This window comes from Canis lupus, chromosome 18 (genome assembly GCF_011100685.1).
Source record: "Canis lupus familiaris isolate Mischka breed German Shepherd chromosome 18, alternate assembly UU_Cfam_GSD_1.0, whole genome shotgun sequence".
In the NCBI taxonomy this organism is placed as follows: domain Eukaryota; kingdom Metazoa; phylum Chordata; class Mammalia; order Carnivora; family Canidae; genus Canis; species Canis lupus.
Genome location: NC_049239.1, coordinates 46,911,529 through 46,933,808, shown reverse-complemented (window position 1 = coordinate 46,933,808; position 22,280 = coordinate 46,911,529). Strand labels below are relative to the sequence as shown.

The window sequence follows — 22,280 nt, the reverse complement described above, 5'->3', positions numbered from 1 at the left end:
CGGCTCAGCTGTTCTGGCGATGTGACCAGGACACTGGTCATCATCACACATGGCCCGGATGAGGAAGTCCCTGACCCCACTCACATTCCGGCCTCCTGGAGACCCATCTCATCACCCTGTTGGGAGCAGAAGCTGGACACCTGGGACTGTGAGGTTGCCCCCTCGAGGGCCTGGGGCCTTCTCCACCTCTTGCTCTGGATCAGGAGAGCTGGAAAGAGGGCCTGCTGGTGAACCCAGGCAAGCATTTAAAAAGCCTCCATGCCCACTGGAGATTAAGTTGAAGAGGCTCAAATGAGAGAACCGGGTGTTGGGTGTACAGCATGGCAGACAATGGCCCGAGGCGCAGGATCTACACAAACACACACACACAAAGTCTAAGCAACACCCAAAACCTTTACTGTGGCCCCACAGGCATGTGGTGGGCCAGGGTCTTTGCTGTCCACTGGCAAGCTGTCTGCTTCAGAGACCACTATCCCGAGCCCTAGCCCAGGCTGCTGGCGCCTCACACTGGCAGACCGCTGGCTCCCTTTCCAGGGCGGGGGGCCCCAAGCTCCACTCCACTCCAAGTGGCCAGTGACCCCGGCTGCCCTCCTCCACCGCATGGTCAGGAAACGCCAGCCAGGCAGTCTCTTCTCTCAAATCTCTGCACCTGGGGCCTCAGGTGTGTTGTTCTTGTTCCGGAAATGGTCCCTGCTCCGCTTCCTGCTACCATGGAAGCCAACAGTCTCCACCACTGGGGGCCCCACCGCTGACCTAGCATGGGCAGCCCCCTGTGGCACGTCCACTTCCTGTAGCCCCCCGTGGGGGCTGTTCTCTTCCTCAGCCTCTGGGCTCCCAGGCCCTGCCAGGTGGGCCAGCTCCACAGGGCCCTCGCCCCCTGCTGCTCCCAGGTCCCCAGGGGCACCCCTGCCTGACTCTCCTGCCTTCCTCAGGGCCCTCTTCCTCTCAGGCCTGGCCTCGCCAGCTCGGGCCGGTTTGGTGAAGATGACTCTTCCCTCCCCACAGCTGGAGGGATCCTGGTTGAAGGACGGCATGTAGTCTCTGGGGCCAGCCAGGCTCTGGGAGCTCAGGAAGGCCAGGGCGGCAGCCTGATTGCTCTGCTCACTGACCTCGGCTACGTTTTCCAGGCTGTACTTGGTCCAGCGCTCAGGGTGGGCCATGTAGTCAGGGATGGGGGGCAACTTCGTGGGGGCAGGGCTCTGACTGGCCCTGCCCGGGCCCTCTCCTGGACGCTGGTGTGAGGATGCTGGTGGCTGCATGAAATCCCCATGGTCACCCGGGTCTTGCCTGGCTGCGTCCTCCAGGCAGTCAAAGATGTTGCGGCTGCGCCAGGAGAAGGTGGAGCTCGTGCCTCTCAGGTGGAAGGGCTGTACTGAGGCTGTGGGGAGGCCTTTTGGAGGCAAAGGGGTCTCATCGGGGTCTGAGTCCCCCTGGGCCTCCCCAGATAGCACCCCCGGGGGCAGAGCTTCCATCTCAGTACCGCCAGGCAAGCTGAAATCGGAGTCCGAGTCACTGAGAGAGACGGTGTCGGAAGGCAGAGCGTCATCCTCTGTTCCTCGCTCGGCTTCCAGGGGCTCTCCTACCCCTACCTCAGACATGTGTCCCAGGGCCACCACACCTAGACCAGAACAGCCCAAAGAGTTCGTTTCTGAGGATTGCACCCATTTAGGACGGGCCCCTCCTATAAACCCACAGTCCCTGGGCAGGCGGCAGGGCCAGAAGGAAGAGCTATGTCCTACCAAACAAAGGACAGAGATTCCCACACCCGCCCCCCCCTCAACGTCTCACCTCCGTTGTCTGATGAACGTCTGTGCAGACACCAGAATTCTGGTGGGTGAAGTCCCGGCAAAGGCGCCCGGTGGCCTCAGTCCCGGCTCCGCTTAGCTGCTCAACTGTAGCGGGCAGAAGGTGGGAAGGGCAAATCGTCAGGGAGCACCAGGGCAAAGCGGTACCGCGACCCCCAGGGGGCGGTCCTGGGTTTCCGGGGCCCAGGCCCAGGCCGGCCTGGACGCAGACCCTTCGGGAAGATCTTCATTCAGCCCTCTTGAGCTAAGTCTAGGGGCCCGCTGGGGGTTAGGCAGGCAGCAGCCAGGGCCCAGCCCGGGGGCAGCAGCAGGCTCTGCGCTCCACGACGGCGCTCGACCAGGCGGCCCGTCCACGAGCTGCTCGGCACAGCTGCGCCACCTGCCTGGGCAAGGCAAGGGCTGCCCCTGCCTGCCCAGACGCCCCGGGACTCCACGCGGGTCTGCAGCCGGGGCCTCCGCGTCTGACCGTCAGGCCCGCGGGGAAGTGGGGGGTCAGCGGCCGCCCGGGGCATCCTTGCGGGCAGGGCAAGCCCGCGGCTCCGGCAGCAGCCTCTCCTGGCACGTCCCCGCGAGGGAAGGAGCTCCGGAGGGCGGGGCGCCGCCGCGACCTGGGGGGGCGGCCGGGCCGGCGGGCGCCCCGGGGTCGGGCACAGCGCCCCGCGACAGCGAGCGGCCGCGGCGGCTCCCGGGCTTCTCCGCGGAGGCCGGCGGCTCGGCCGGGGCAGGGCTGGGGCGCGCTCGGCCGCCCGTGGAAGCCGGCGCCGGCTGTCTCCGCCCCGGCGGGGGCCTGGCCGCACGCGGGCCGCGGCTCACCAGGCTCGGGGAGCCACCAAAGACGCGAAACACCTCGGGGATGTGGGGCGAGGAGGCTGCGAAAAGGCGACCTCTCTCCCGCGCCACAAGCCTACCGGCTCAAAGCCGCCGGGCCGCCTCCATCTTTCGCCGCGCTCGGCCTCCTGGGAAACCGAGTCTTCCGCCGGCCCGGCGCCTCGGCGTCCGCACCTGAAGAACTACACCTCCCACAAGGCACCGGGACGCTACTCCCGAGGCCTGTCGGGTCCCGTAGCCCCTGCGCATGCGTCCTCGCTTTTCTCCCTAGCCTCCCCCCTCCCCGGAAACGTCGGCTCTCCTTCGCGCAAAGAGCCGGAATTGAGGAGGGAAAGGAGGAGGAGGAAGAGGCAGCACTGCGACTCCCAGAATGCTCCAGGACTAACGGCCAGCGCCGCGTTCCCGGGGCCCCAGCGCCGCCTGCTGGAAGTCGCGAGCACAGCGGCCGCCTCAGGCCGGAAGTGCATCGTCGCACGCGGCATCGTCGCCGGGTGCTTCCGGTCAGGCCGGAAGTGCGGGCCGCCCGCTCGTGGGTCGGGGGAGGGGGAGGGGGAGGGGGTGGGGGGGGGCCGGGTTCCGTCTGAGCGCTCGGCTCGCGGTCCCGACGGCCCGGCCGGTGCTGCCCACCTGACGGCCGGTCTGGCCGCGTCTCTCGGGGCCGCGGTCCTGGAGTGCTCGGGAAGCCCGCGGACCCCTCGTTTCCGGGGCCGCCCAGCATGGCCTGCGGCAGCACCGGGCAGCTAGGTCGGGATGCCCCAGCCCCCCAGCCCCGCCTGCAGCTGCAGTGTGCCGCTGTGCGAGGATGCCCCAGGGACCCCGCCCTCCTGGGGGCCCCCCAGCCCCGCCAGCAGCTGCAGTGTGCAGCTGTGCGAGGGCGCCCCAGGGACCCGCCCTCCTGGGGGCGCCCCAGCCTCACCTGCAGCTGCAGTGTGCCGCTGTGCCAGGGCGCCCCAGGGACCCGCCCTCCTGGGGGCCCCCCAGCCCCGCCTGCAGCTGCAGTGTGCCACTGTGTGAGGATGCCCCAGGGACCTGCCCTCCTGGGGGCCCCCCAGCCCCGCCTGCAGCTGCAGTGTGCTGCTGTGCGAGGGCGCCCCAGGGACCCGCCCTCCTGGGGGCCCCCCAGCCCCACCTGCAGCTGCAGTGTGCTGCTGTGTGAGGATGCCCCAGGGACCTGCCCTCCTGGGGGCCCCCCAGCCCCCCAGCCCCGCCTGCAGCTGCAGTGTGCCGCTGTGCGAGGGCGCCCCAGGGAACCGCCCTCCTGGGGGCGCCCCCAGTCTCGGTCTCCCCAGCACAGACTGGCTGTGCTGTGCCTGCAGGCCAGGATCCCCAGGGTCGTGCAGGGGCAAGTAAGCAGGGCTGCTCCTTGGGCCACTCTGTTCTCTCAGGGACCCACCCTGGCACACAAGGTGGAGGGGTGTGGCAGGAGGGGCAGACCTCACTGAGACCTGATGACCCCAAAAGTAGGGCTGGGGCCAGTTTCCAAAACAAGCGCCAAGGGAGGCAGCTGTCAGCCCTCCACATGAATCCCAGCCAGGCCCTCATGGCCTCAAGGGGCCAGTTCAGCATACACCAGGTCAGTGCCTGCACTCAGCTCATGGTGACATCACCCAGCACTCCCGAGGGGGTGGGGGTGGGAGGAGGCAGCTGGGCCCCGGTCCAGGACGGGGGTGGGTCGGGTGGACTCCGCACACAGTGGCTGAGACCTTGCTCCCCAGCTTCTCCACGGAACACCTAGAAGCTCTGAAGAGTCCCTTCGGAGCATGGGAGGGTCAGTGTGCCTGTCCTCTACAGAGCGGGCCCCCAGGATGGAGGGGAGTCTTGCAGGCTCTACGCCACATTACCTGAGTGCCCCCTCTGGGCAGTGGTGTCCACAGAGTGGGTAGGGGAGTGAGCTGGGTGGAAGCTGCTGACGGTGGCACCGGGCCCACCAAAGGGGCCCCTCACACCCTGCAAGGTCCGCGGAGCTGAGCCAAGCCTCACCCATGCCGGCCCACCTGCCGCTCCAGCTGCGCCCTGGGTCTCAGACGCCGCAGCCACAGGAAGGGGCCAGACAGTTTGTTAGCATGCCCGGTTTTTCCTTCTTTATTGAATGACTTTGAAGATGTAATTACAGCTGAAGGTGACGAGTTAGAGAGGACAGGTGCACTGAAGGTGAAGGCTGCTGGCAGACCCGGCTCGGGACAAGTGGCGACAGGAACGAGGGTTAAAAGGCATGAGCCGTGCAGCCCGTGGGCAGGTGGGTGGGCCCCGGGGCCCCCGGGCCCCCGGGAGAGGCCTGACTAAGCAGGCGGAGCCCCCAAGCAGCTGCAGAAGCAGAGCGGCCCCTGCCTCACGGTCCCCAAGGCCCACTCACACGCCGTCTCTAGGTGACTTCAGCCCCAAAAGGTAACGGGGGACTTCAGGACAGAAAACCTCAGAAGTAAAAAGGCTAATAAGTGTAGCAGAGTAATACCAGAGAAGTTATATACACAGGCGCTGACGGCCCCTCCTCAGAATGTCCGGTCACTCTAGGGGCCCTGCAGGGTTCCCAGCGGCCCTCCCCGCAGCAGGTGCAGCCGGGGCCGCTCAGTACACGGAGCTGTTCCGGATGCCGCAGCAGAGCACCATGCTCAGGATCATCTCGAAGATCTGTGGGGACGGGTGGGTGGGACTGTCAGCACCCGGAGACTGTGGGGCCGCCTCACGCGGATGCCTGGCCCGTGTACTCACCATGATCACGGCCACCACGATGGCTGCAATGCCAATGAGGTACAGCTTCCCCGAGAAGAGGTCATCGATCTTCTGGTGGCAGTCCTCCTGTGGGGGACAGCCCGCCGACGGTCAGGAGTGCAGGCCCTCGGGCCCCTCAGTGCAGCGGCTCGGGGTCATTGTGGCAAGAGAAGGGAGGGGCTCGATTCCCTGAAGACGTGCCACCAGGGCCTGGTCTCTGCCAGGTTATCTCACGTCCATTTTAAAGCAGATGTGGAGGGGGCGCCTGGGAGGCTCAGCGGGTGAAGCATCTGTCTTGGGTTCAGGGCAGGTCCCGGGTTCTGGGATCAATCCCCATGTTGGGCTCCCTGCTTAGCAGGGAGTCTGCTTCTCCCTCTGCCCCTCCTCCTGCTCGTGTTCTCTCTCTCTCTCTCTCTCTCCCTCTCCCTCTCGCTCACTCTCTCTCTCAAAATGTTTAAAATAAATAAAGCAGATGTGGAAACGGAAGGTGCTGTGTGCAGAGCCAGGGGCCCAACCCAGCTGGGCTGCTGGACGCGACGTGGGGCCAACCCTGGGCGGCCCAGTGGGCTCCATGTACCTTGAACAAGTTGCTAATGACGTTGCTGCCAGAGGGACACAGGCTGTTCTTGAGCATGGAGGTGGTGAGCGCGGAGAGCGTGCTGGAGCCACAGCAGTTGAGCTGCACGGAGGACACCTGCGGTCAGCCCGGGCCGTGTGCACAGAGGACCACAGGGACACGGCCAGGGACATACACCCCGTGGGCTGCCCAAGCCCCAGGGGTGTCCCCAGCCAGGGAGGGTCTGCTCCTCAAGAAGAACAGCCCAGGACTCCTCATCCCCTCCACCCTTGGCTGTGCTGCTCAGAGACCCCCACACCCAGGCCTTCCTACTGCCCATCTGGCTCACACAGGGGACCTGCAGGTCCCAGACAATCCCCTGGGCGGGGGGGGGGGGGGGGTCCCAGATAGGGCTCCACGGCCCTCCAGGAGAAGGGCTTCCAGGTCTCCAGTGCCCCACGGAGACCAGATTCAACCCCAGCCAGGCCTCACTCACGGAGGACAACCCTCCTGCACCCCCAGCACCCCCTGCCGCACCGTCTCATGGAAGGTCTTCACCACGGCCTTGGCATTGTTGGCTTCGTCGTCCACCACGGCCTGCTGCAGAGCCTGGTCGTAGAATTGCTTCACATCCTTGGCGATCTGGGGGGAGGGTGTGCGGGAGGGCCGAGGTCACCCCACAGCAAGGACCACCCCAGAGAGGGGGGCAAGCGGTTCACCTGGCTCTCTTGAGAAGATAATGCTTCCAGGGTAGACCAGGATTGCCCCCCATCACCACTCGAGGCTGGGAGACAGGTGGCCCTGCCTTCTCCTCAGCCCCCGCGCCACCTCCTCCAGAAAGCCCTCCGTGGCCTTTCTACCAGGCAGGCCCCAGGGGGAGCCCCAAAGAGCACCCTGCGATCCCAGGGTAGGCCCAACCTGAGCAGCAGGCGGGCACCCCTCCCTCCTGACCCTGCTGGGATGGGCCCCACCACCGTGATCCCGGGCTCACCTGGTCTTTGTTGACAAAGCCCCAGATGCCGGCAGCTACTTCACAGGCAAACAGGATGACGAGGCAGGTGAAGAACTGGGAAGGCCATGCAGGACCCAGAGGGGAGGGCAGAGACATGCGGGGTGAGAACAGGCGTGGGGTCACGCAGATGCCGGACGTCCGAGTGACCCGCAGGTGCATGTGTGGGGTTGGCCTCCACTCCGCACGTCCCATCCAGGGAGCAGCCGTGCGGAGGTGAAAAGCAGCGAGGGGGAAGAGTCAGTCCCAGCAGTGACATGCCAGTGTTCTCAGCAGCCCTACAGGCTGGGGCTGGGGTCCCAAGGAAGCCCCTTCCACACCCCACTTCTCCCTCTGCCCACGGGAAGGGAGCATCGTGACACGGCCACCCACTGCCCCGTTTCCCGACTGCCTGGGCCTCTGTGTCCCCGTGGAGGTTGGCCCAAGGGACATGGCCCTATTGTTTCTGGCTTTTTACTAAAACCAGAGAGGAAAACTGTGGAACTCTGAGTTTGGAACCAGACATCCCAGCAGTCAACCAGGACCGGATTTCAGGACCAGAAAGGGACGTTGGGGCTGACGTTCTGGGCTAGGTCCCCAGGCTGCCCTGCGAGCCCCCCTCCACGGCCTCCCACACTGGCAAGGGATGCACCCAGCAGAGCTCCAGGCTCTGTCTCTGTGTCCCCCAGCCCCACTCACGACCTTACCGTCCCCAGCAGGCACTGGGACTCCTGGATGGCCCCATAGCAGCCCAGGAACCCAACGAACATCATCACAGCGCCCACGGCGATGAGGATGTAGATGCCTTTGTGGGAGAGCAGGGACACCCTCAGTGAGCAGCGTCCCAAAGGCCACGGCCCCTCTCCAGCCATGCGTCCCACCCCCAGCCCAGGACTTGGGCCCCCCTGCCCTAGTGGAGGGCACTGCGGCCTGGCCGTCGGAGTGAGCACCCCCCTGCATGTCTGCACCTGGAGCCAGGCCGCTGAGGGGGCCCGGTGGGACTGACCGGCAGGGGCGAGCACTCAGAAGGCTCTGCCCTCAGAGCTTCACACGGAACTGCTCCCGGGGTGAGGCCCGTGCAGCCTGCACCCACTCTGGTTCCCGAGAGCCCCTGGGATGAGGTGATGACCACAAAGGATCATCCTCTCCAGGTGCACAGGGCCCTGCTCTTGGCTCAAGGGGAGAGGAGGGGACATAACCCCAGGAGGGCTTGAGCCAGCTTCCGAGGCTCTGATCCCAGGGACCGGAGCCTGCTGGATGAGGGGGCCTGGCCCCATGGAGGATGGCGTGGTGACAGCACACAGGGGCTGCCCACCAGGCTGGGTACGAGCTCCTGGGCAAGCAGGGAGGGCCACCACAGGGGAGTGCAGGTTCCCCTGGCCCACCCACACAGGGCCCTGAGACCACTGGGAGACGCCAACTGTGGCCTTCCAGCAATCCTGGGCCTGGGCCTGTCCCCCTGCCATCACAGCAGCCCAAGCCCCTGTCCATACAGCCAAGGTCCCAGGTTCCAGGGTCTGGCCAGCCTGGCATCCAGGCCCAAACACTGTGCTGGGAAATGGCCGAGGGCCTCCTCCTGGCCAAAGCCTCTGGACAGCACTTGGTGGACCTGGCGGAAGAGAGGCCTCCGGCCATGGCTGGCTCAGGGGCTTCCTGCCCAGGGGGCACAGCACCCTGCAGCTCAGTCTCCCTGCCCTCGGACCTCAAGGAAACATGGGTCCCCGGGTCCCCAATCCTGTCTCACTACGGGAGCTTGGGCACACTGCAACAGGTGCAGGGAGGAGCTGCCAGATGTTCTAGGTCATGCCAGGGGCCGGACACCCGGGGGCAGGCGTCTGACCCGCAGCTCCTCGAGAACCCCGGGGTCTGGTTCCCACAAGTGTGGCTGGGGACCCACCAGGCCCTGTGGCATTGCCTGGGGTGTTGAGTGTGCCCTGCTAACCTGCCCCTCTGCCAGCATCAGACAAAGAACCCTTGTCAGGGCCTACATCTGCTCCCCCACCGCCCTGGCAGGCCTGGCCCACCTTGGGGCCAGCGGGAGGCTCTAGAAGACCAGTCCTTGATGGGCGGGGACACAGCAGCCCATGGGGGACACAGTAGCAGCTCAGGCCTAGGGCTGACAGGCCCTGCCTCCACTCCGCCCTCCAGGTGCCTCCCCAGGGCAGGCTCCCCTCAGTGTGTAAGCCAAGGTCAGCCTCATGGCAACAGCCCAGTGTAGTAGCTGTGAGGGACAGCCTCTGGACAACACCCACTTTGCCCCCTATAAGCTTCTCCTATGGGACCTCTTCCCCGCAGGAGCTCGGGCACAGTCCTGCAGCCTCACTCCTCCCAGCCTGGGCCCGAGCCTGTGACCAGTGTCCCCAGCCTGCCCAGCCCATACCTGGCCTGCACCCAGGGAGCCTTCAGCTCCTCTACCATGCTGGGCCAGACGGAGGGCTATAAGTGCAGGAGCAGCTCTGGCCATGGGGCAGGAGGGTGACCCCTTCCCAAACCACTGCCCACACCCATGGCATGCTGGGTCCTGGAGAGGGCGCACAGACAGCAGCAGCCCACAGGCAGGATGTGGGGTCCTGCCCAGTGGTTGTGGGGAAGGGGAGGCAGGCCTGTAGGACAAGTGGGCAAAGCTGAAAGTCCCACTCCTGAGGGTGCCCAGGCCCTGGTGGGGGTCCCCATGTGCATCCCTGGAGCAGGCAAGCAGAGGGGCCCTGTCCTCCAGAGACTCAAACCTGGGAGAGGCCCCACCACCCAGGGGAGCCTAGGAATCTGGAGACAGAGGCCTGGGAGCCCGCCCTCCCCCCCCCCCCCCCGCCCCAGGTCAGCTGGCCCTCGGAGGCCACTGCCAGAGCCACAGGCTCCCATCTCCAGGGAAGAAAGGGGCCACCTCATTGATGCTCCGGGGTCAGACCTCTCGACCCTGCAGGTCACAGAGGGTCATGGGCTGGGATGGGGCATACATGCCCCCTATGCTCCTGGGGTGTCCTGGGCCATCCCCACTCCAGCAACCGAGTGTGATCCTAAGTGTGTGTGTGTGTGGGGGGGCACCGAACACCAGCTGGGAAGGACCTAGACCCTGTCGAGGCCACACGCACTGCACCAGGCCAGTGGGGTGGCTCTGGTCCTAATACAGAGCCCCGCAACCTAGAGGCCTACACATACTTCCTGCCCTGCTGCTAGGCCTTTGGGGAGGAGGAGGGCCATGCCAGGCCTTCCTTTAAAGGACAGAAACAAGACTTCCAGAGCCCCATGAGGGCCAGGCCCTGCCTCCCGCTGGCTCAGGACCAACCTAAGGAGGAGTGCAGCTCTGCAAGGCAAGGGGGGGCAGGGGTGGGGGCTCAACCCCCAGCCCCACGGACACCCTGAGGGCACAGCTGCTGCCTGGGAGGCAGACACGCAGCCTAATAAGGCAGCAAGGTGTGGCTGGGGAGGCCTGAGGCACACTGGCCCCTGCCCCACCCCGGGCCCAGAGTCCCCCTCCCCTCAGGGGCCTCAGCAGCCCAGGCAGGCATCCAGCCCCGCCCCTGCCCAGGGAGCCTCCCCTGAAATACCCACCATGAGACAGCTCCCCCTCCTGCCCCGAGTCCGCCCCCAGAGGCCAACTGGTGAGTCCCAACCACCCACACACCCTGGGATGTTCCAGACTTGCCTGGCAGCCTGGTTCCTGCCCCATGCACCCCCCACCCAGCCAGGCTGGACCACCTCCGAACGCCCCCCCCCCCCAGGGCCCCAGGCTGACCTGACTCCACCCACAGTATCTCTGTCTCACTCTCTCTCCCCAAGAGCCCCCGCTGGCAGGCCTCCTCCACACCCAGCAGCCCAGCACTGCAGCAAGCCCCACTGGCCTGGCCCATGCCCTGCCTCCTCCTGGAAGCCCTTCCTGACCACCTGTTGGCAGACACCCTGGTGGATCTCGTTCCTGCTGGCCCCCAGCCCAGTGCCAGCCAGGTTCTGGGCCCACCCCACATGCACTTACCTACATAGAAGGTGTTGGGTGCAGGCCTGTCCCCGAGCTCCAGATAGAGGAGGTTGGTGGTCTGTGGGTCATGGCGCAGCCACAGGGCCACACCCAGGATCACGCCTCCAGCCAACTGGGGAAAGAACGGGTCCAGGGTTACTTGCAGTGCTGAGGTGGGCTATACCATCCCCTGAATGCCCACTGAGGCAGGTGTGGGACCCTCGGCTCGACTGGCCAGTGGGTCCAGGGCAGCCCCCTCCAGGTGGCTCCACATGTCTGTTTCACTGACCTGGTGTTTGGGATGCCCCAGGAAGGAAGGCCTGGATATGGGCCCACATCCCTGATACTGATGGGGCACACTTCTGTCAAAACAGCACTTATATTTTATCTGGAGCTCAAATTCAACTGGATGTCCTTTATTTTTACTTGCTAATCCGGCCACAGTCCACACCAGACCTGAGCACCCCAGGGACTGCTAGGCCCTCCTCCAAGGGGGTGGCTTCAGCAGCCCTGTGCTCATCTGGGAACCCCATGGAGGGGACTCCAAGTCTTTGGTGCCCAGAGAGAGAGGGGTGGGGATCTGATGCCACCAGGGCCCTGGTGGGGCTGATGGAGGAACTAGATAAGGCGAGGCCGCAGAGGCTGGTGGCATCCAGGAAGCTGCAGGGCGAGGGGCCCGGCCGTCTGTGGGATAAATCCTTGCTGCTGTCAGCCCTGGGAAGGGAAGCCGCTACAGGAGGAAGGAAGCACGCTGTGCTCCCAGAGGCCAGGGGAGGGGCTGCCCGAGCAGCTGGGGCAGGAAAGGGGACTGTGCTCAGAGCCTGGCAGGAGAACAGGAGCTTCCAGCTCTGGTAGGCCCTTCAGAGACTCACCGTCCTTCGAGCACAGGGCACCTACGGAGGGTGGGGAGGGGGAGGCCCTGAAGGGAAACAAAGACCAGGGCCTGGCCTACACATGAGCATCTCACCAGCCCAAGCCAGTGGCCTGCTGCCCTCCGGGCCACCTTCCAGGTCCCTGGCCTCCTCTCTGCCGGGCTGTCCCAGCCCTGGATGCCCCACTGAGGTGGAATCTGCTCCCAGGGCTACAAGCCTTGGCGCAGGCTGGAGGGCCTAGCTGCGCAGCCATCCGCTCCTGGCTTCCTCTTCCTACCATGCGTGGCCTGGCAACTGAGGCCATCCCCCAACCTGCCTCCACAGCACCAGACACTGACCCCAGCCCCCTGCCCCTGCAACAGGACCAGAGCTATGTGACCTACGGGGAGCAGAAACTGAGAAGTAGACCTCAAGGAAAGCACCTGCCCCGAGGCCCGGCCAGGGAGCAGACCCCTGACATGGTGGGTGGGGCCAACCTGCTCAGTGGGGCATGAGTGACTGAGCCTCAGCACTGCGGGCCGCCCCACAAAAAGCCCCAGCAGCTGCCCAGGCCTTTCTCCTCTGGGCTCAGCTACTGGTAAGACTGGGGGTGGGGGGCTGGCTTCCACACACCAAGCGAGGGTGCTCTGTCCACGCCCCTCCAGCCTGGGGTTTCTGTTTCCCAGCACACCTCTCCCAAAGTTCCAGGTCTGGTCAGGGAGGGCCAGCCAAGGCTCTGCAGCTCCATCCTGTACTCCAGCAAGTATGGGGAGGTCCACCAAGGGCCTACTGTGCACCTGCTCTGGCCAGGGTCCCCTCCCACGGCCCTGTGGACACCGCACAGCCCTCCAAGGGCAGGGCCCTGGGCTCCCAGCACCCTGTGCCTCTCTGTGACACCTGTCACTGACAGGAGAGGCCAGAGGGCCCATGGGACAGTGGGGGCAGGGCGGGCGCCCCAGAGCCCTCAGCTCCTCCCGAGGTGGCTGCCATCTGCGGCTCCAAGGGAGGCGGCGCAACGAGGCTGAGGGTTGCCGTGGTAACTCTGGCTTGAAACCGTTACTTGTTCTGTTTTGAAACTGTGGTCCAGAGCTGCCTTTGTGAGATGTTCCAGGGCGGAGGGGGAGGGGTGGGGAAGCCCCTGTCCTGGGCCTCCCTCTGTAGTCCCTCTGTAGTCCCAGAGCCCTGGACACAAGCCCCAACTCAGCCTCCCCATCCCCATCAGCGCAGCGGTGCAGGCCCCCTGGCCAGGCTGGGACTGCTCCTTGTGCAGCCCCTTCACCCCAGGAGCTGGGGAGACAAGTGTCTTGGGGTGCACAGTCCTAACAAAAGTGTGGTTGGGACTGTACTCCTCCTAACCCCCAGCTGCCACCTCTGCCCCTTTGGAAGGGCTTTCCTGCAGACTCCTCTGTGGCCCCCAGGCCCTCACACCTGCGGGGTAACAACAGGGAAGCTGGTCCCACCTTTGGAGCTGGGGAGGGCCTGGTGCTGATGTGCCCCCAGTTGCTACCCCAGTCTGCCCTCCCTGAGCAGACCCCTGGGTGGGGCCAGGCGAACACAGTGGTGGGAGGACCATCCCATTTCCAGATGAGGAAACCCACGTGGCAGGGAGATGTTCACCTCAGGTCGCCTGCAAGGGAGAGGCCCACCCAGGTGGCACCCTGCCCCAGAGGGGGTTGGAAAGCCATCTTCAGGGAAGGGAGGGCTCCTGTCCCCCCATCTGCATGCTGATGGGAATGTGGAAGGAGCAGTGGGGCGGTCTGCTTCCTGGCCTCTTGGCCCGCACCTGCTACCCCAGGAGTTCGCCCAGAGACTGAGTGACTCAAGTGTCCACACCATGACCTGGGCCCCAGTGTTCCCAGCCCCAAACTGGGTCCCACCCATTTGTCCTTCACTGGCGGTCAGATGGGACAAACAGAGGCAAAGGGGGGTGCGGCCACATAGGGGAGTCCCAGCGGCAGAAAGAAGTGTGCCACTCGGTTGATAACTGTGAGGAATGACAGAAGCCAGACCAAGAAGAAAAAAGTTTCCTTTATACAAAGGTGTCAGAAATGCTAATTATGCGCTGTGACAGACCACAGGCCCTGGCCGCCTGGGGTGGGGGAGGGATCCTGAGGCCCCGGGGACGCTTTGGGGACTGATGGATGTGTCCACGATTGATCACGAGGCGGCGGCAGCCACAGGGGTCTGCCCATGTCAAAACTCAGCAAGCTGTGCGCCTGAAATACATACTGTGTACCTCATGCCCCATAAAGCCGTTTTAAAACCCCCAGCGGCCCAGCCAATCCTTGAAGGTGGAACTTGTAAGCAAGGCTCTCAGGGGCCAATATTTTGGGTCCCAAAGGATCCAGACTGCCATGCCGGTGCCACCTGGGCCCCGAGGTGAGGAGCCGGATGTGCCACGCTCCCTGGGGCTCCCCAGGCCTGCAGCAAGCACCTGGACGTGGCGTGCTGACGTCTTGCCCACAGAACCCATGTCTGAGCATCCAAGAAGGGGAATGGTGGAGCATGGATGTATGTTCCAGAACAGGAGTCCAGCCCTGGGGGACAGCAGGGGTCACAGCAGAGGGCGGGGGCGGGGCCGGAGCACGGCAGCCAAGCGTGTGCCCTGCGCCACCCTGGGGTCACCTCCATGTCTTTGTGCGTCCTCATCCCCTTTGTAAGATGAAGGTACAAAGTTAGCCAACATCCCCATGGTGCCTAGCACAACGCCACTGTACGCGGCTGGCTCACGAGGACACGAGCAGCGAGAGTCCCGGCAAGTGGACCAGCAGTGGTGTCGCCCCCAACCCAGGGTCACCGCTGCCATCTGCTCCGGCCCCAGGAGGGCCGTGCCCCGAGAAGCCTGGCAGCAGGGCAGGCAGGGGTGCGGGGGAGGGTGCCAGCGAGCCGGGCCTGGGGGAGGGTCCAGCAGCGGGGATGGTGTGCCCGGTTCAGGGCCTTGTGAAAGCTTCTGTTTCTGTTTCTTTTTTCTTCCGTTCTGAGAACTAGTAACGAGCGGCATCAGATGAGACAGGAGGCACGCTGGGTTCCTGCCCGGCCCGCCTGCCGTTTCCAAGAAGCGGCTGAAAGGGAGTGAGACAGAGCGGGTGCTGCCCGGACAGGCCTGGGGCGGCCGTGCCCTGGGCTGGCAGGGCCTCCACGGCCCGAGTGCTCAGCCCAGTCCCACCCACATGAGGCCGCGGGCAGCAAGGACAGCGCACGTCATTCACGCCCTCTCAGCAGCACAGGGTGCCTGGGTGCAGGGGTGTGTGGGGGAGAGCCCCACCACGAGGAGGGCGGGGGCACCAGGCTCCAGGCCAGCTCTGCTCCCTTGACTCCCCACGTCCAGGAGTATGTCCACTCGCGGGAACACATGCCAGGAAGCACCCACTTGGCTAGGGCTCTGGTGGAGACCCCCCCCCCCCACCTGATCAACAGAGCAGTGAAGGCCAGAGGCAGGAAGTAAGGCTGAAAATGCTCTCGGGGACATGGGGCTAAGTCAGAGGGAAGAGGTGCGGCACAGACGCTTTTAGGATGGGCTGCAGAGCAGGGGGGATCCTGACGTCACCCCTCGGGCTGCAGAGGGGTCCTGGGTTCCTACACCCTGACCCTCACTCCCCACGCACAATGAGTGGACAGGGCCAGACTCCTCCCTGGGTGACACAGGCCCAACTCAGGCCTTCCTGGGGGGGTGGGGGGGGGTAGGCAGCTGCCCCCATTGTGGCCTCTGGGAGCAGCTCAAGGCAGGAAGTGTGGAGGGAAGTGTGGAGGGAAGAGCGGAGACCCTCACCTTGGGCAGGAAGCAGAGCCTCTCCAGAGGCCCCCGGACCTCAGGAAGCCTCCTGGCCCGCATCCAAGAGTAGGTAGGAAAGGGGTCATGACCCAGGCCTTCCCACCAGCTAAGGAGATGCAGGAGCCACTTGCCACCAAGAAGTGAGTGTAGGCCCCTTCCACATCCCTGCCACCTCTAGGGGCACCTGAGAGCCACTTCAGGGCCAGACCCTCATCTCACGGCCCAATCCCTGGGTAGTGAAGCCAGGGGTGTCCTGCTCCCCTGCCCCAAACCCACTGCACTGTGGGAAGCCCCTCTGCCTCCTGGGCCCCTGCAGACATCCCAGGGACCTGCCGAAGGACACAGGTCAGGCTGCAGCAGGCCACATGTATTGGACAAGGAGGGTCTGGGTGGCCCAGAATCTACCAGAGAGTGAGATGGGGGGTGGGGGTTCAGGCAGGGGAGCAGAGAGCAGGTGGAGGGCTCCCAGGGTGCATCAGGACGGCCTGGTCCCCTCCCGGGGAGCCCCAGCCCTGGAGCCATGCCAGGCTATGAAGTACTGGACCTCCTCACGTGGTCACTTGGGGACCTCAGCCTCCTAGTGCCCTAGCAAGCCTGATGATGGCCAGGCCCCAAGGGGGCAGCTCCAGCCCAGGGCCCTGGGGAGCATTACCTTGTATGAGCTGGAGCTCTTACCACCCTGGCAACAAAGTGAAAGGTCGCCTGTCCGAAAGGTGGGTGGCCGAGCCCCTGGGTTAGGAAGCAGTGCGGGCCAAGCAGAGCCACAGCTATGTGAGAGGGTGAGCTCCCTGCGAGCTTGCGGCAGGACCACGGTTGGTGGTTCCCAAACCCACTGCCTCTTGAAGCCCCCACATCTTCCCCCCAAGACCAAGGACATTGAACTCCTGGGTTCAGGCCTCCCAGCGCCAGGACTAGGAGACCCAGGGAGGCGGGTAGTTCTCACTCCCGTTACCCCAGCCGCACACAGGCACCTCCCTGCCACAGGTCCCAGCCTGAGCTTCACGTCCACTGTCAGGAGCCAGCCGTCAGCTGCGGCACAGAATCAACCCCAGAACCCACCCATAGGCGATAGCACAGGTAAGACAGGTTACAGGGAGCTGTTCTACGTCCCCCCACGGCAACTTATAACCCAGGCCAACCCGGGTGTGGGACGGCACAGATGCTAGGGTGGGTCACCCAGCCACGGACTCTGCAGGGCGGGTGGCCCTGGCTTCCTGTCTTTCATCATCTTGACAATGACCATGTCACCCAGTCACCAGAGATAGGTAGGGAGCACTAACTTCCCAAAGTCAGAGTCGGGGACAAGGAGACATGAACCCCCAGGACCTGGCTGTGCTGCCAGCCCCCCACCCCCAGGCCTGGAGCACCCTCCCTTTGGCCAGCCCCCACGTCATGCCCAGGGAAGGTAGACTCCCCGTCCCTGGCAGCTAGCTTATGCAGCAAGGGAAATCCTCAGCCAGCCTGTTGGGCATGGGCCCCTGCCTGCCCGTGGGGACTCCCCTAGCATCTGGGGGTGCACCTGGAAGCCTCCAAGTGGTCTTGTGTGAATCAGCACCTGCTCAGCCATGGGGGGGGGGGGGTTTAGGCCAGGCCCCAAAGTAGAAACTATGTGTACTTTGGGGGGAATGGACCCTGAGAGGTCTAGAGGTTTTCTGGAAGCACACTGGATCAAACCACATTGTGTAGGACACACTAGAAAATAAGTTGGGAGGAGGGTCCTGAGGGCCGATTCCAGGCAGGCCTAGTTCTCAGTCAAGGACGAGGCACCTGGCCATGGGCAGCTTCAGGCCTGAAAACCACCCAGCCCTCACCACGTGCCCCAGGCTGGGGCCTGGGGTGCCAGGGCCAGAGGCAGAGCTCCTGTGTGTCTCCTCCATCCCCACCCCAAAACACTGGGCCAGTGCAAAGGTGATCGATCATCAGCCTCTCCCACAGGGCCTGGACTTTGGCTTATTGATTGGATGACCCAGGTTCTACCCTCACAGGGTTTCAGGTGCTGAAATAAAGCCATGGGGTGGATGATTTGGGGCGGGTCGGTCTCCCTGTCCAGACTTAGAAGCAGTATGAGCTAGAGATAGGGGATCCACTGAACTTCTGGAGGCAGACCTGAGCTGGGTGTGGGGACCACACCAGCCAGGGTCCCAGGCCTCTTGGTACTTGGACATCCTCCTGGAGGGGGACCGCTTCGCTCCAGGGACAGACCACAGACTACCTCTTCTTGTCTCAGCCCAAAGCCGTTTATCCCACAACCAAAGCTCTGACACTCACTCCATCCACTAGCCTACCCCACTGAAGCCGGCACAGGAAACCCCCACCCCCACCCAGAGCCTGCCAGGGTCACACATCCCCTCTCCCGGAAGGAAGGCGAGAGCACCACTAAGTGACAGACAGTCATGTGCTGTCTGGAAGCAAGAATTAAATGCCAGTTAGTGAGGCTTCTAATCAGCCCTGTTCCCAGCCTCATCTGGCTGCCCTGCCTCTGGAAGGCGGCCACCGAAGGCATTAGGCGAGAGGAGTGGCCAGGCCCAGGACGCTGTGCTCTCGTTGGCCAGCCTCCAGAGAGAGGCCTGTGATCATACCCACTTCACAGATGAGGAAAGCGAGCGGGGCTCACGCATGCCAGCTGCCTGCCCCAGGTCACAGGGAGGGAGCCTCTGCTCTTCCTGAAATGCCCAGCAGCAGGAGCCTGGAGGGTCACAGGCTTCTGCCAGGAAGCTCCGGGTCCCACCCCCAACCGGGAGGATTTCCACGCTGCGGGGCAGGGTGTCTGCGCCATCGTCTTCCAGGCTTGGCCACGGTTGCTGCTTGCAGTCCTACTCGTGGCTTGATGCCTGCCAGGCCAGGGAGCCCCAAAGTCAGGCTGTGGTCAGGCATGCTGAGTGCATGCCACCTGGGGTCCCAAAGTCCTGGTTCCAGGAGGAGAGAGACGCACTCCTTCCTGGGGAAGCCAGCCTGGCTGCCTTTGAGGACTGCTCCCATGTGTGAGCCTTTTCACTCTCTGAAATGAAACTTTTAAAACTGCCCCGATGCAGGTACCCACTGTCAAAGTCTCCTCCCGGCTCCCCCTCAGCACCCACTCCTGTACGGTGGCCACGGTGCACAGTGAGCGAGTCAGGCCAGGCACTGGGGTGCCCTCCCTCACCCACCACCCTCTGGGGCATCCGAAACCCCTTCCCCGAGGCACAGCCCACACCGGGCCAGGACAGCAGGACAGCAGTCTTCCTGCCGGCCATCCGTGCCCTACGACCACCTCCTGAGCTCGCCTGTAAGGGTGTTAGCTAATCTGCCAGCCCCGGGAGACAGGACGTGGAAAACGTCCACCTCAGGGGGCAGGACTCCAAGGCCCAGGACTGCAGCAGAGGGGACAGGGCTCCACCACCCAGAACCAGCCCCTCGGCACCATGCTGCCAGCCAGGTGAGGCGGGACGCCCGCAGAGAGGGGCTCTGCCACAGTGGTGGCCCCCAGCCCCACCTTGCTCAGCTCTGCATGTCTGTTGCAGGGGTGGGTGGGACCGAGGCAACTGGACCGTGGGATGCAGCGCTGAGTGCTCAGCTGGGTGGCTGGGAGAGGAGAGGCCTGGAAACGTTTCCTCAAGCCTCAATGAAGAGCAGCCCCTGGGGATGTGTCAGGCCTCTGCCCAGCTGCCTGGGGAACTACCGGACTCGCTCAAGCAGAGCTGGGAGGTGAGCGCGGGCTGCCCTGGAGACCTCCCAAGCTGGGCAGCGGGGAGGGACTTACCCAGAGCTGACACTCAGCCCAAGGACAAGAATCTACTCCAGAAGACAGCCTCTATGTCTGTCTACCCTCCACTTCCTGGTCAGGGTCCTCACCCCACATCCAGGCTCCGCTGGTAGGGGAGGGGCTCAGAGGCCAGCAGAGGGGTGTCTGGGTGTCCCTTCACCCCGACCCCTATACACCCAGGCCATAGCAGGCAAATACTAAATCGACACTCAACACCACCTCTTCGGCAAAGACCCCAGGCATGGTTAAGGTCATACCTGGCCCATCCTGACAGTCCCCGTGCTCCCCACTCCCCAGGCAGAGGCCAGTGGCCACAGCGACCCCCAGCTGTGCCTCCCACCCAGGCGGGGGGCAATGCCTCCACTTCACCCTCAGCTAAAGCTCCGTCCAGTCTCTGTCCCCGCCACCCCAAACACCTCACTGCCCCAAGATCCACGCTGGGATCCTCGGATGTCCAGAACGGAAACAGATGTCCCCAATCCCACACACTTGCTCTGGGGACCATTTTAAAAGTTTACCCTCTTGCATCTACTTGGGAAATACACTGTCCAGCAGATGTTGTCATGGTCCTTTCCCAGAAGGAGTGAGCAGCCTGGGTGGCGAGCAGCACACAGCCACCCAGGAAGGTTCCCAGGTCCTGCGGGGGGTGGGGGGTGGGGGGGGGGAACATGACTGGCCACGAGGAGGCAGGGCAGCGCCAGGAGAGGGGTTCCTGCACCCACTCGGGGCCCCTCCCCAACTCCAACACAGGCAGGAAACCGAAACAAAGCCAAAGCTCCAGCGTTCCTGGCCAGCAGTTACCACCCAGGCCAGGAAAACGCGACTTGCAGGTCAGCAGCCTGACGGCCCTGAGACCCTCCTGCACCCCAAGATGAACATCCTGTGGCTACCTCTTCCAAGGTGGACGTCCAAGCTCAGACCGAAGCCCAGACCTGGGCATCCCCTGGGACCCAGGCTCCGGAGGGGCCCAGAGGCGCTCGGGTCCACGGGGCCCCCTGCCCGCCCTGGCCCCACTCCCCTCAAAGCCTCCACCGCGTCCTGGCCGGGGCAGGCTGCAACCCCGGGCTGGGGGGGCAGTGCAGGGGGCCGGCCCCACCAGGCGCGGGCCGCTGGGGGCCCCCCACGGCCATCCCCGGGGCGGCAGGGCTTGCTGGGCCGGCCGTGGGGCGAGGGCTTCCCAGGACCGCACCGAGTGCGCGGCCCCCCTGCCCCCCGCCCCCCGCCCCCCCGTCCTTCCAGGGGCGGCGGCTCGGATGAGCTCATGGGGGCGGGGCGCCGGGAGCCCCGCCCCCCGAGCCCCCTCGGTGCCGGCGGAGCAGGGTGGTCCCCTCACGGCGGCCCGCGGCCCCCAGCCCGCTCCCGCCGCGCCGCCCGCCATCGCTCGGCGGGCTCAGCCCCCACGGCCCCCCGGACGCCCCGGCCCGGCCCCGCGCCCCGACAGCCGGCTCGCAGCACCCCCTCCGCCCGTCTGCCGGCCCCGGACCACCCCCCGCCCGGCGCCCACAGGTGGCCCCTCTGCGCGGCCTAGTGGGGCGCGCGGCCTGCCGGGCTCGGGGCGTCCCGGCCCCCCCCGCCCCCCGCCCCCCGCCGGGGGCTCACCCAGAAGACGAAATTGAAGACGAAGAGCAGGTACTTGATGCACTTGGTGCAGCCCTCCACCCCCATGGCGGCGCGGGCGGCGAGTGGCCTGCGGGGTGCGCGGGGCGGGCCGGGCCGGGCCGGGGCGCGGGGCGCGGGGCCTGGCGGGCGGCGGGGCGGGGCGCGGGCCCGGGGCGCGGGTGCTCGGGGCGCGGGTACTCGGGGGCGCGGGGCGCGGGGCGCGGGAGGCCGGGCCGGGGCGCGCTGGGTCGACCGCCGCCGCTGCGCGCTCGCTCTCTGGCCGCGCGCGCGCCCCCGCCGCCTGTTATAGGGCGCTCCGGCCCCGCCCCCGGCCCCGCCCCCGGCCCCCGCCCCGCCCCCGGAGCGCGCGCTCCGCGGGGGTCAGACCTGGGTGCCCCGAGCCCAACGCCGGCCGGCCTCGCGGCGCCCTGCGAACACCTTCCCCTTCTCTCGGCCTTCCCCAGGCGCTTCGGACAATCCAAGGAGGCTCCCTGGAGGAGGTGATGCAGCAGCGAGTGCCCCCCAGGGTGGGTGATGAGCCTGACAGCCAGCCGGCCTGGCTTGAAAATCCTGGTCATCCACGGTAAGGGCAGTTGTTGAGCACGGCGACAGAGTCTGCTTGGAAAGGTCCCTGAGACGGTGACCGGTGTTAAATGTCCAGGAGACCCCAGCCACCTGTAGGACAGCCTCCAAACACTGTGTACTCTGCTCACCCCGGTGGAGGCCAGCCCCACAGTCAAGTCGGTTTTCTGAAGATGGGGGCCGGGGGGCAGGCTGATGGGGATGCGGGCAGGAGGGGACCCATCAAGTGGGCAGTGCTTCTCCCCAGGTGACAGAGCGGACCTGTGGCCTGGTGACTCTCGGATGAAGAAGTGGAAATGTTCCGTGTAACCCTGGCACAAATGACTGCTGACCCCTTGACACGGGGCCAGTGCCACCACCCAGCAGGACCCAGATTTTTCATTGTACTTCACTGCAGTGGGAATGGCCCTGGGTGGCCAGCAGCTTCCTATTAGCCGGAGCAGCCCTAGCTTACTCCTGTCTCTGTACTCTTATTTCTGTAGTTTTCTTGGTGGTTAATTTAAAAAAATCTGTTCCAGGGGCACCTGGCTGGCTCACTTGGTAGAGCATGGGACTCTTGATCTGGAGATGGTGAGTTCAAGCCCAGTGTTGGGTGTGGAGCCTACTTAAAAAAAGAAAGTTGGGGTATAAATAAAATATAATAATAAAATCAAAGTCCATCCTGGCTTCCTGCTTGTATAAGAGCTATGCACACGTGTTTGTACATAGTGTAGTGTTTGTGTGTGTTGAGATAACATTATAATAAAAATGGCTTACATCCTCACTTGGGGTCTGCCAGGGTTCTTTTTTTTAAAAAAAGATTATTTATTTGAGAGAGAGAGGGAGAGGGAGTGTGCAAGCAGGAGGGAGAGGGAGAAGCAGGCTCCCCACTGAGCAGGGAGCCTGATGGAGGGCTC

The 22,280-nt window shown here is 64.8% G+C and overlaps 2 protein-coding genes across 5 annotated transcripts; both read right to left on the bottom strand.

Moving 5' to 3' along the window:
- Nucleotides 1-373: 373 nt before the first annotated feature.
- On the bottom strand, nt 374-2,906 carry TSSC4 (tumor suppressing subtransferable candidate 4). 3 transcript variants are annotated; one of them, XM_038563588.1, is made up of 4 exons: nt 2,714-2,906; nt 1,789-1,892; nt 1,481-1,618; nt 374-1,390 (listed from the first exon to the last, which is right to left on the bottom strand). In XM_038563588.1, the coding sequence occupies exons 3-4, from the start codon at nt 1,596-1,598 to the stop codon at nt 636-638; spliced, it is 873 nt and encodes a 290-aa protein (XP_038419516.1). In that variant the 5' UTR covers nt 1,599-1,618; nt 1,789-1,892; nt 2,714-2,906; the 3' UTR covers nt 374-635. The 3 variants fall into 3 exon arrangements, with proteins under 3 accessions (XP_038419516.1, XP_038419515.1, XP_038419514.1); XM_038563587.1 differs by having other exon boundaries at nt 374-1,618; nt 2,619-2,906; XM_038563586.1 differs by having other exon boundaries at nt 374-1,618.
- Nucleotides 2,907-4,687: 1,781 nt separating this feature from the next.
- On the bottom strand, nt 4,688-21,067 carry CD81 (CD81 molecule). Of its 2 annotated transcripts, none has more exons than XM_038563584.1 (8): nt 20,803-21,067; nt 10,857-10,971; nt 7,594-7,691; nt 6,890-6,964; nt 6,436-6,540; nt 5,920-6,021; nt 5,343-5,429; nt 4,688-5,261 (listed from the first exon to the last, which is right to left on the bottom strand). In XM_038563584.1, the coding sequence occupies exons 1-8, from the start codon at nt 20,866-20,868 to the stop codon at nt 5,199-5,201; spliced, it is 711 nt and encodes a 236-aa protein (XP_038419512.1). In that variant the 5' UTR covers nt 20,869-21,067; the 3' UTR covers nt 4,688-5,198. The 2 variants fall into 2 exon arrangements, with proteins under 2 accessions (XP_038419512.1, XP_038419513.1); XM_038563585.1 differs by lacking the exon at nt 20,803-21,067 and adding an exon at nt 12,381-12,399.
- Between the last annotated feature and the right edge of the window lie 1,213 nt (nt 21,068-22,280).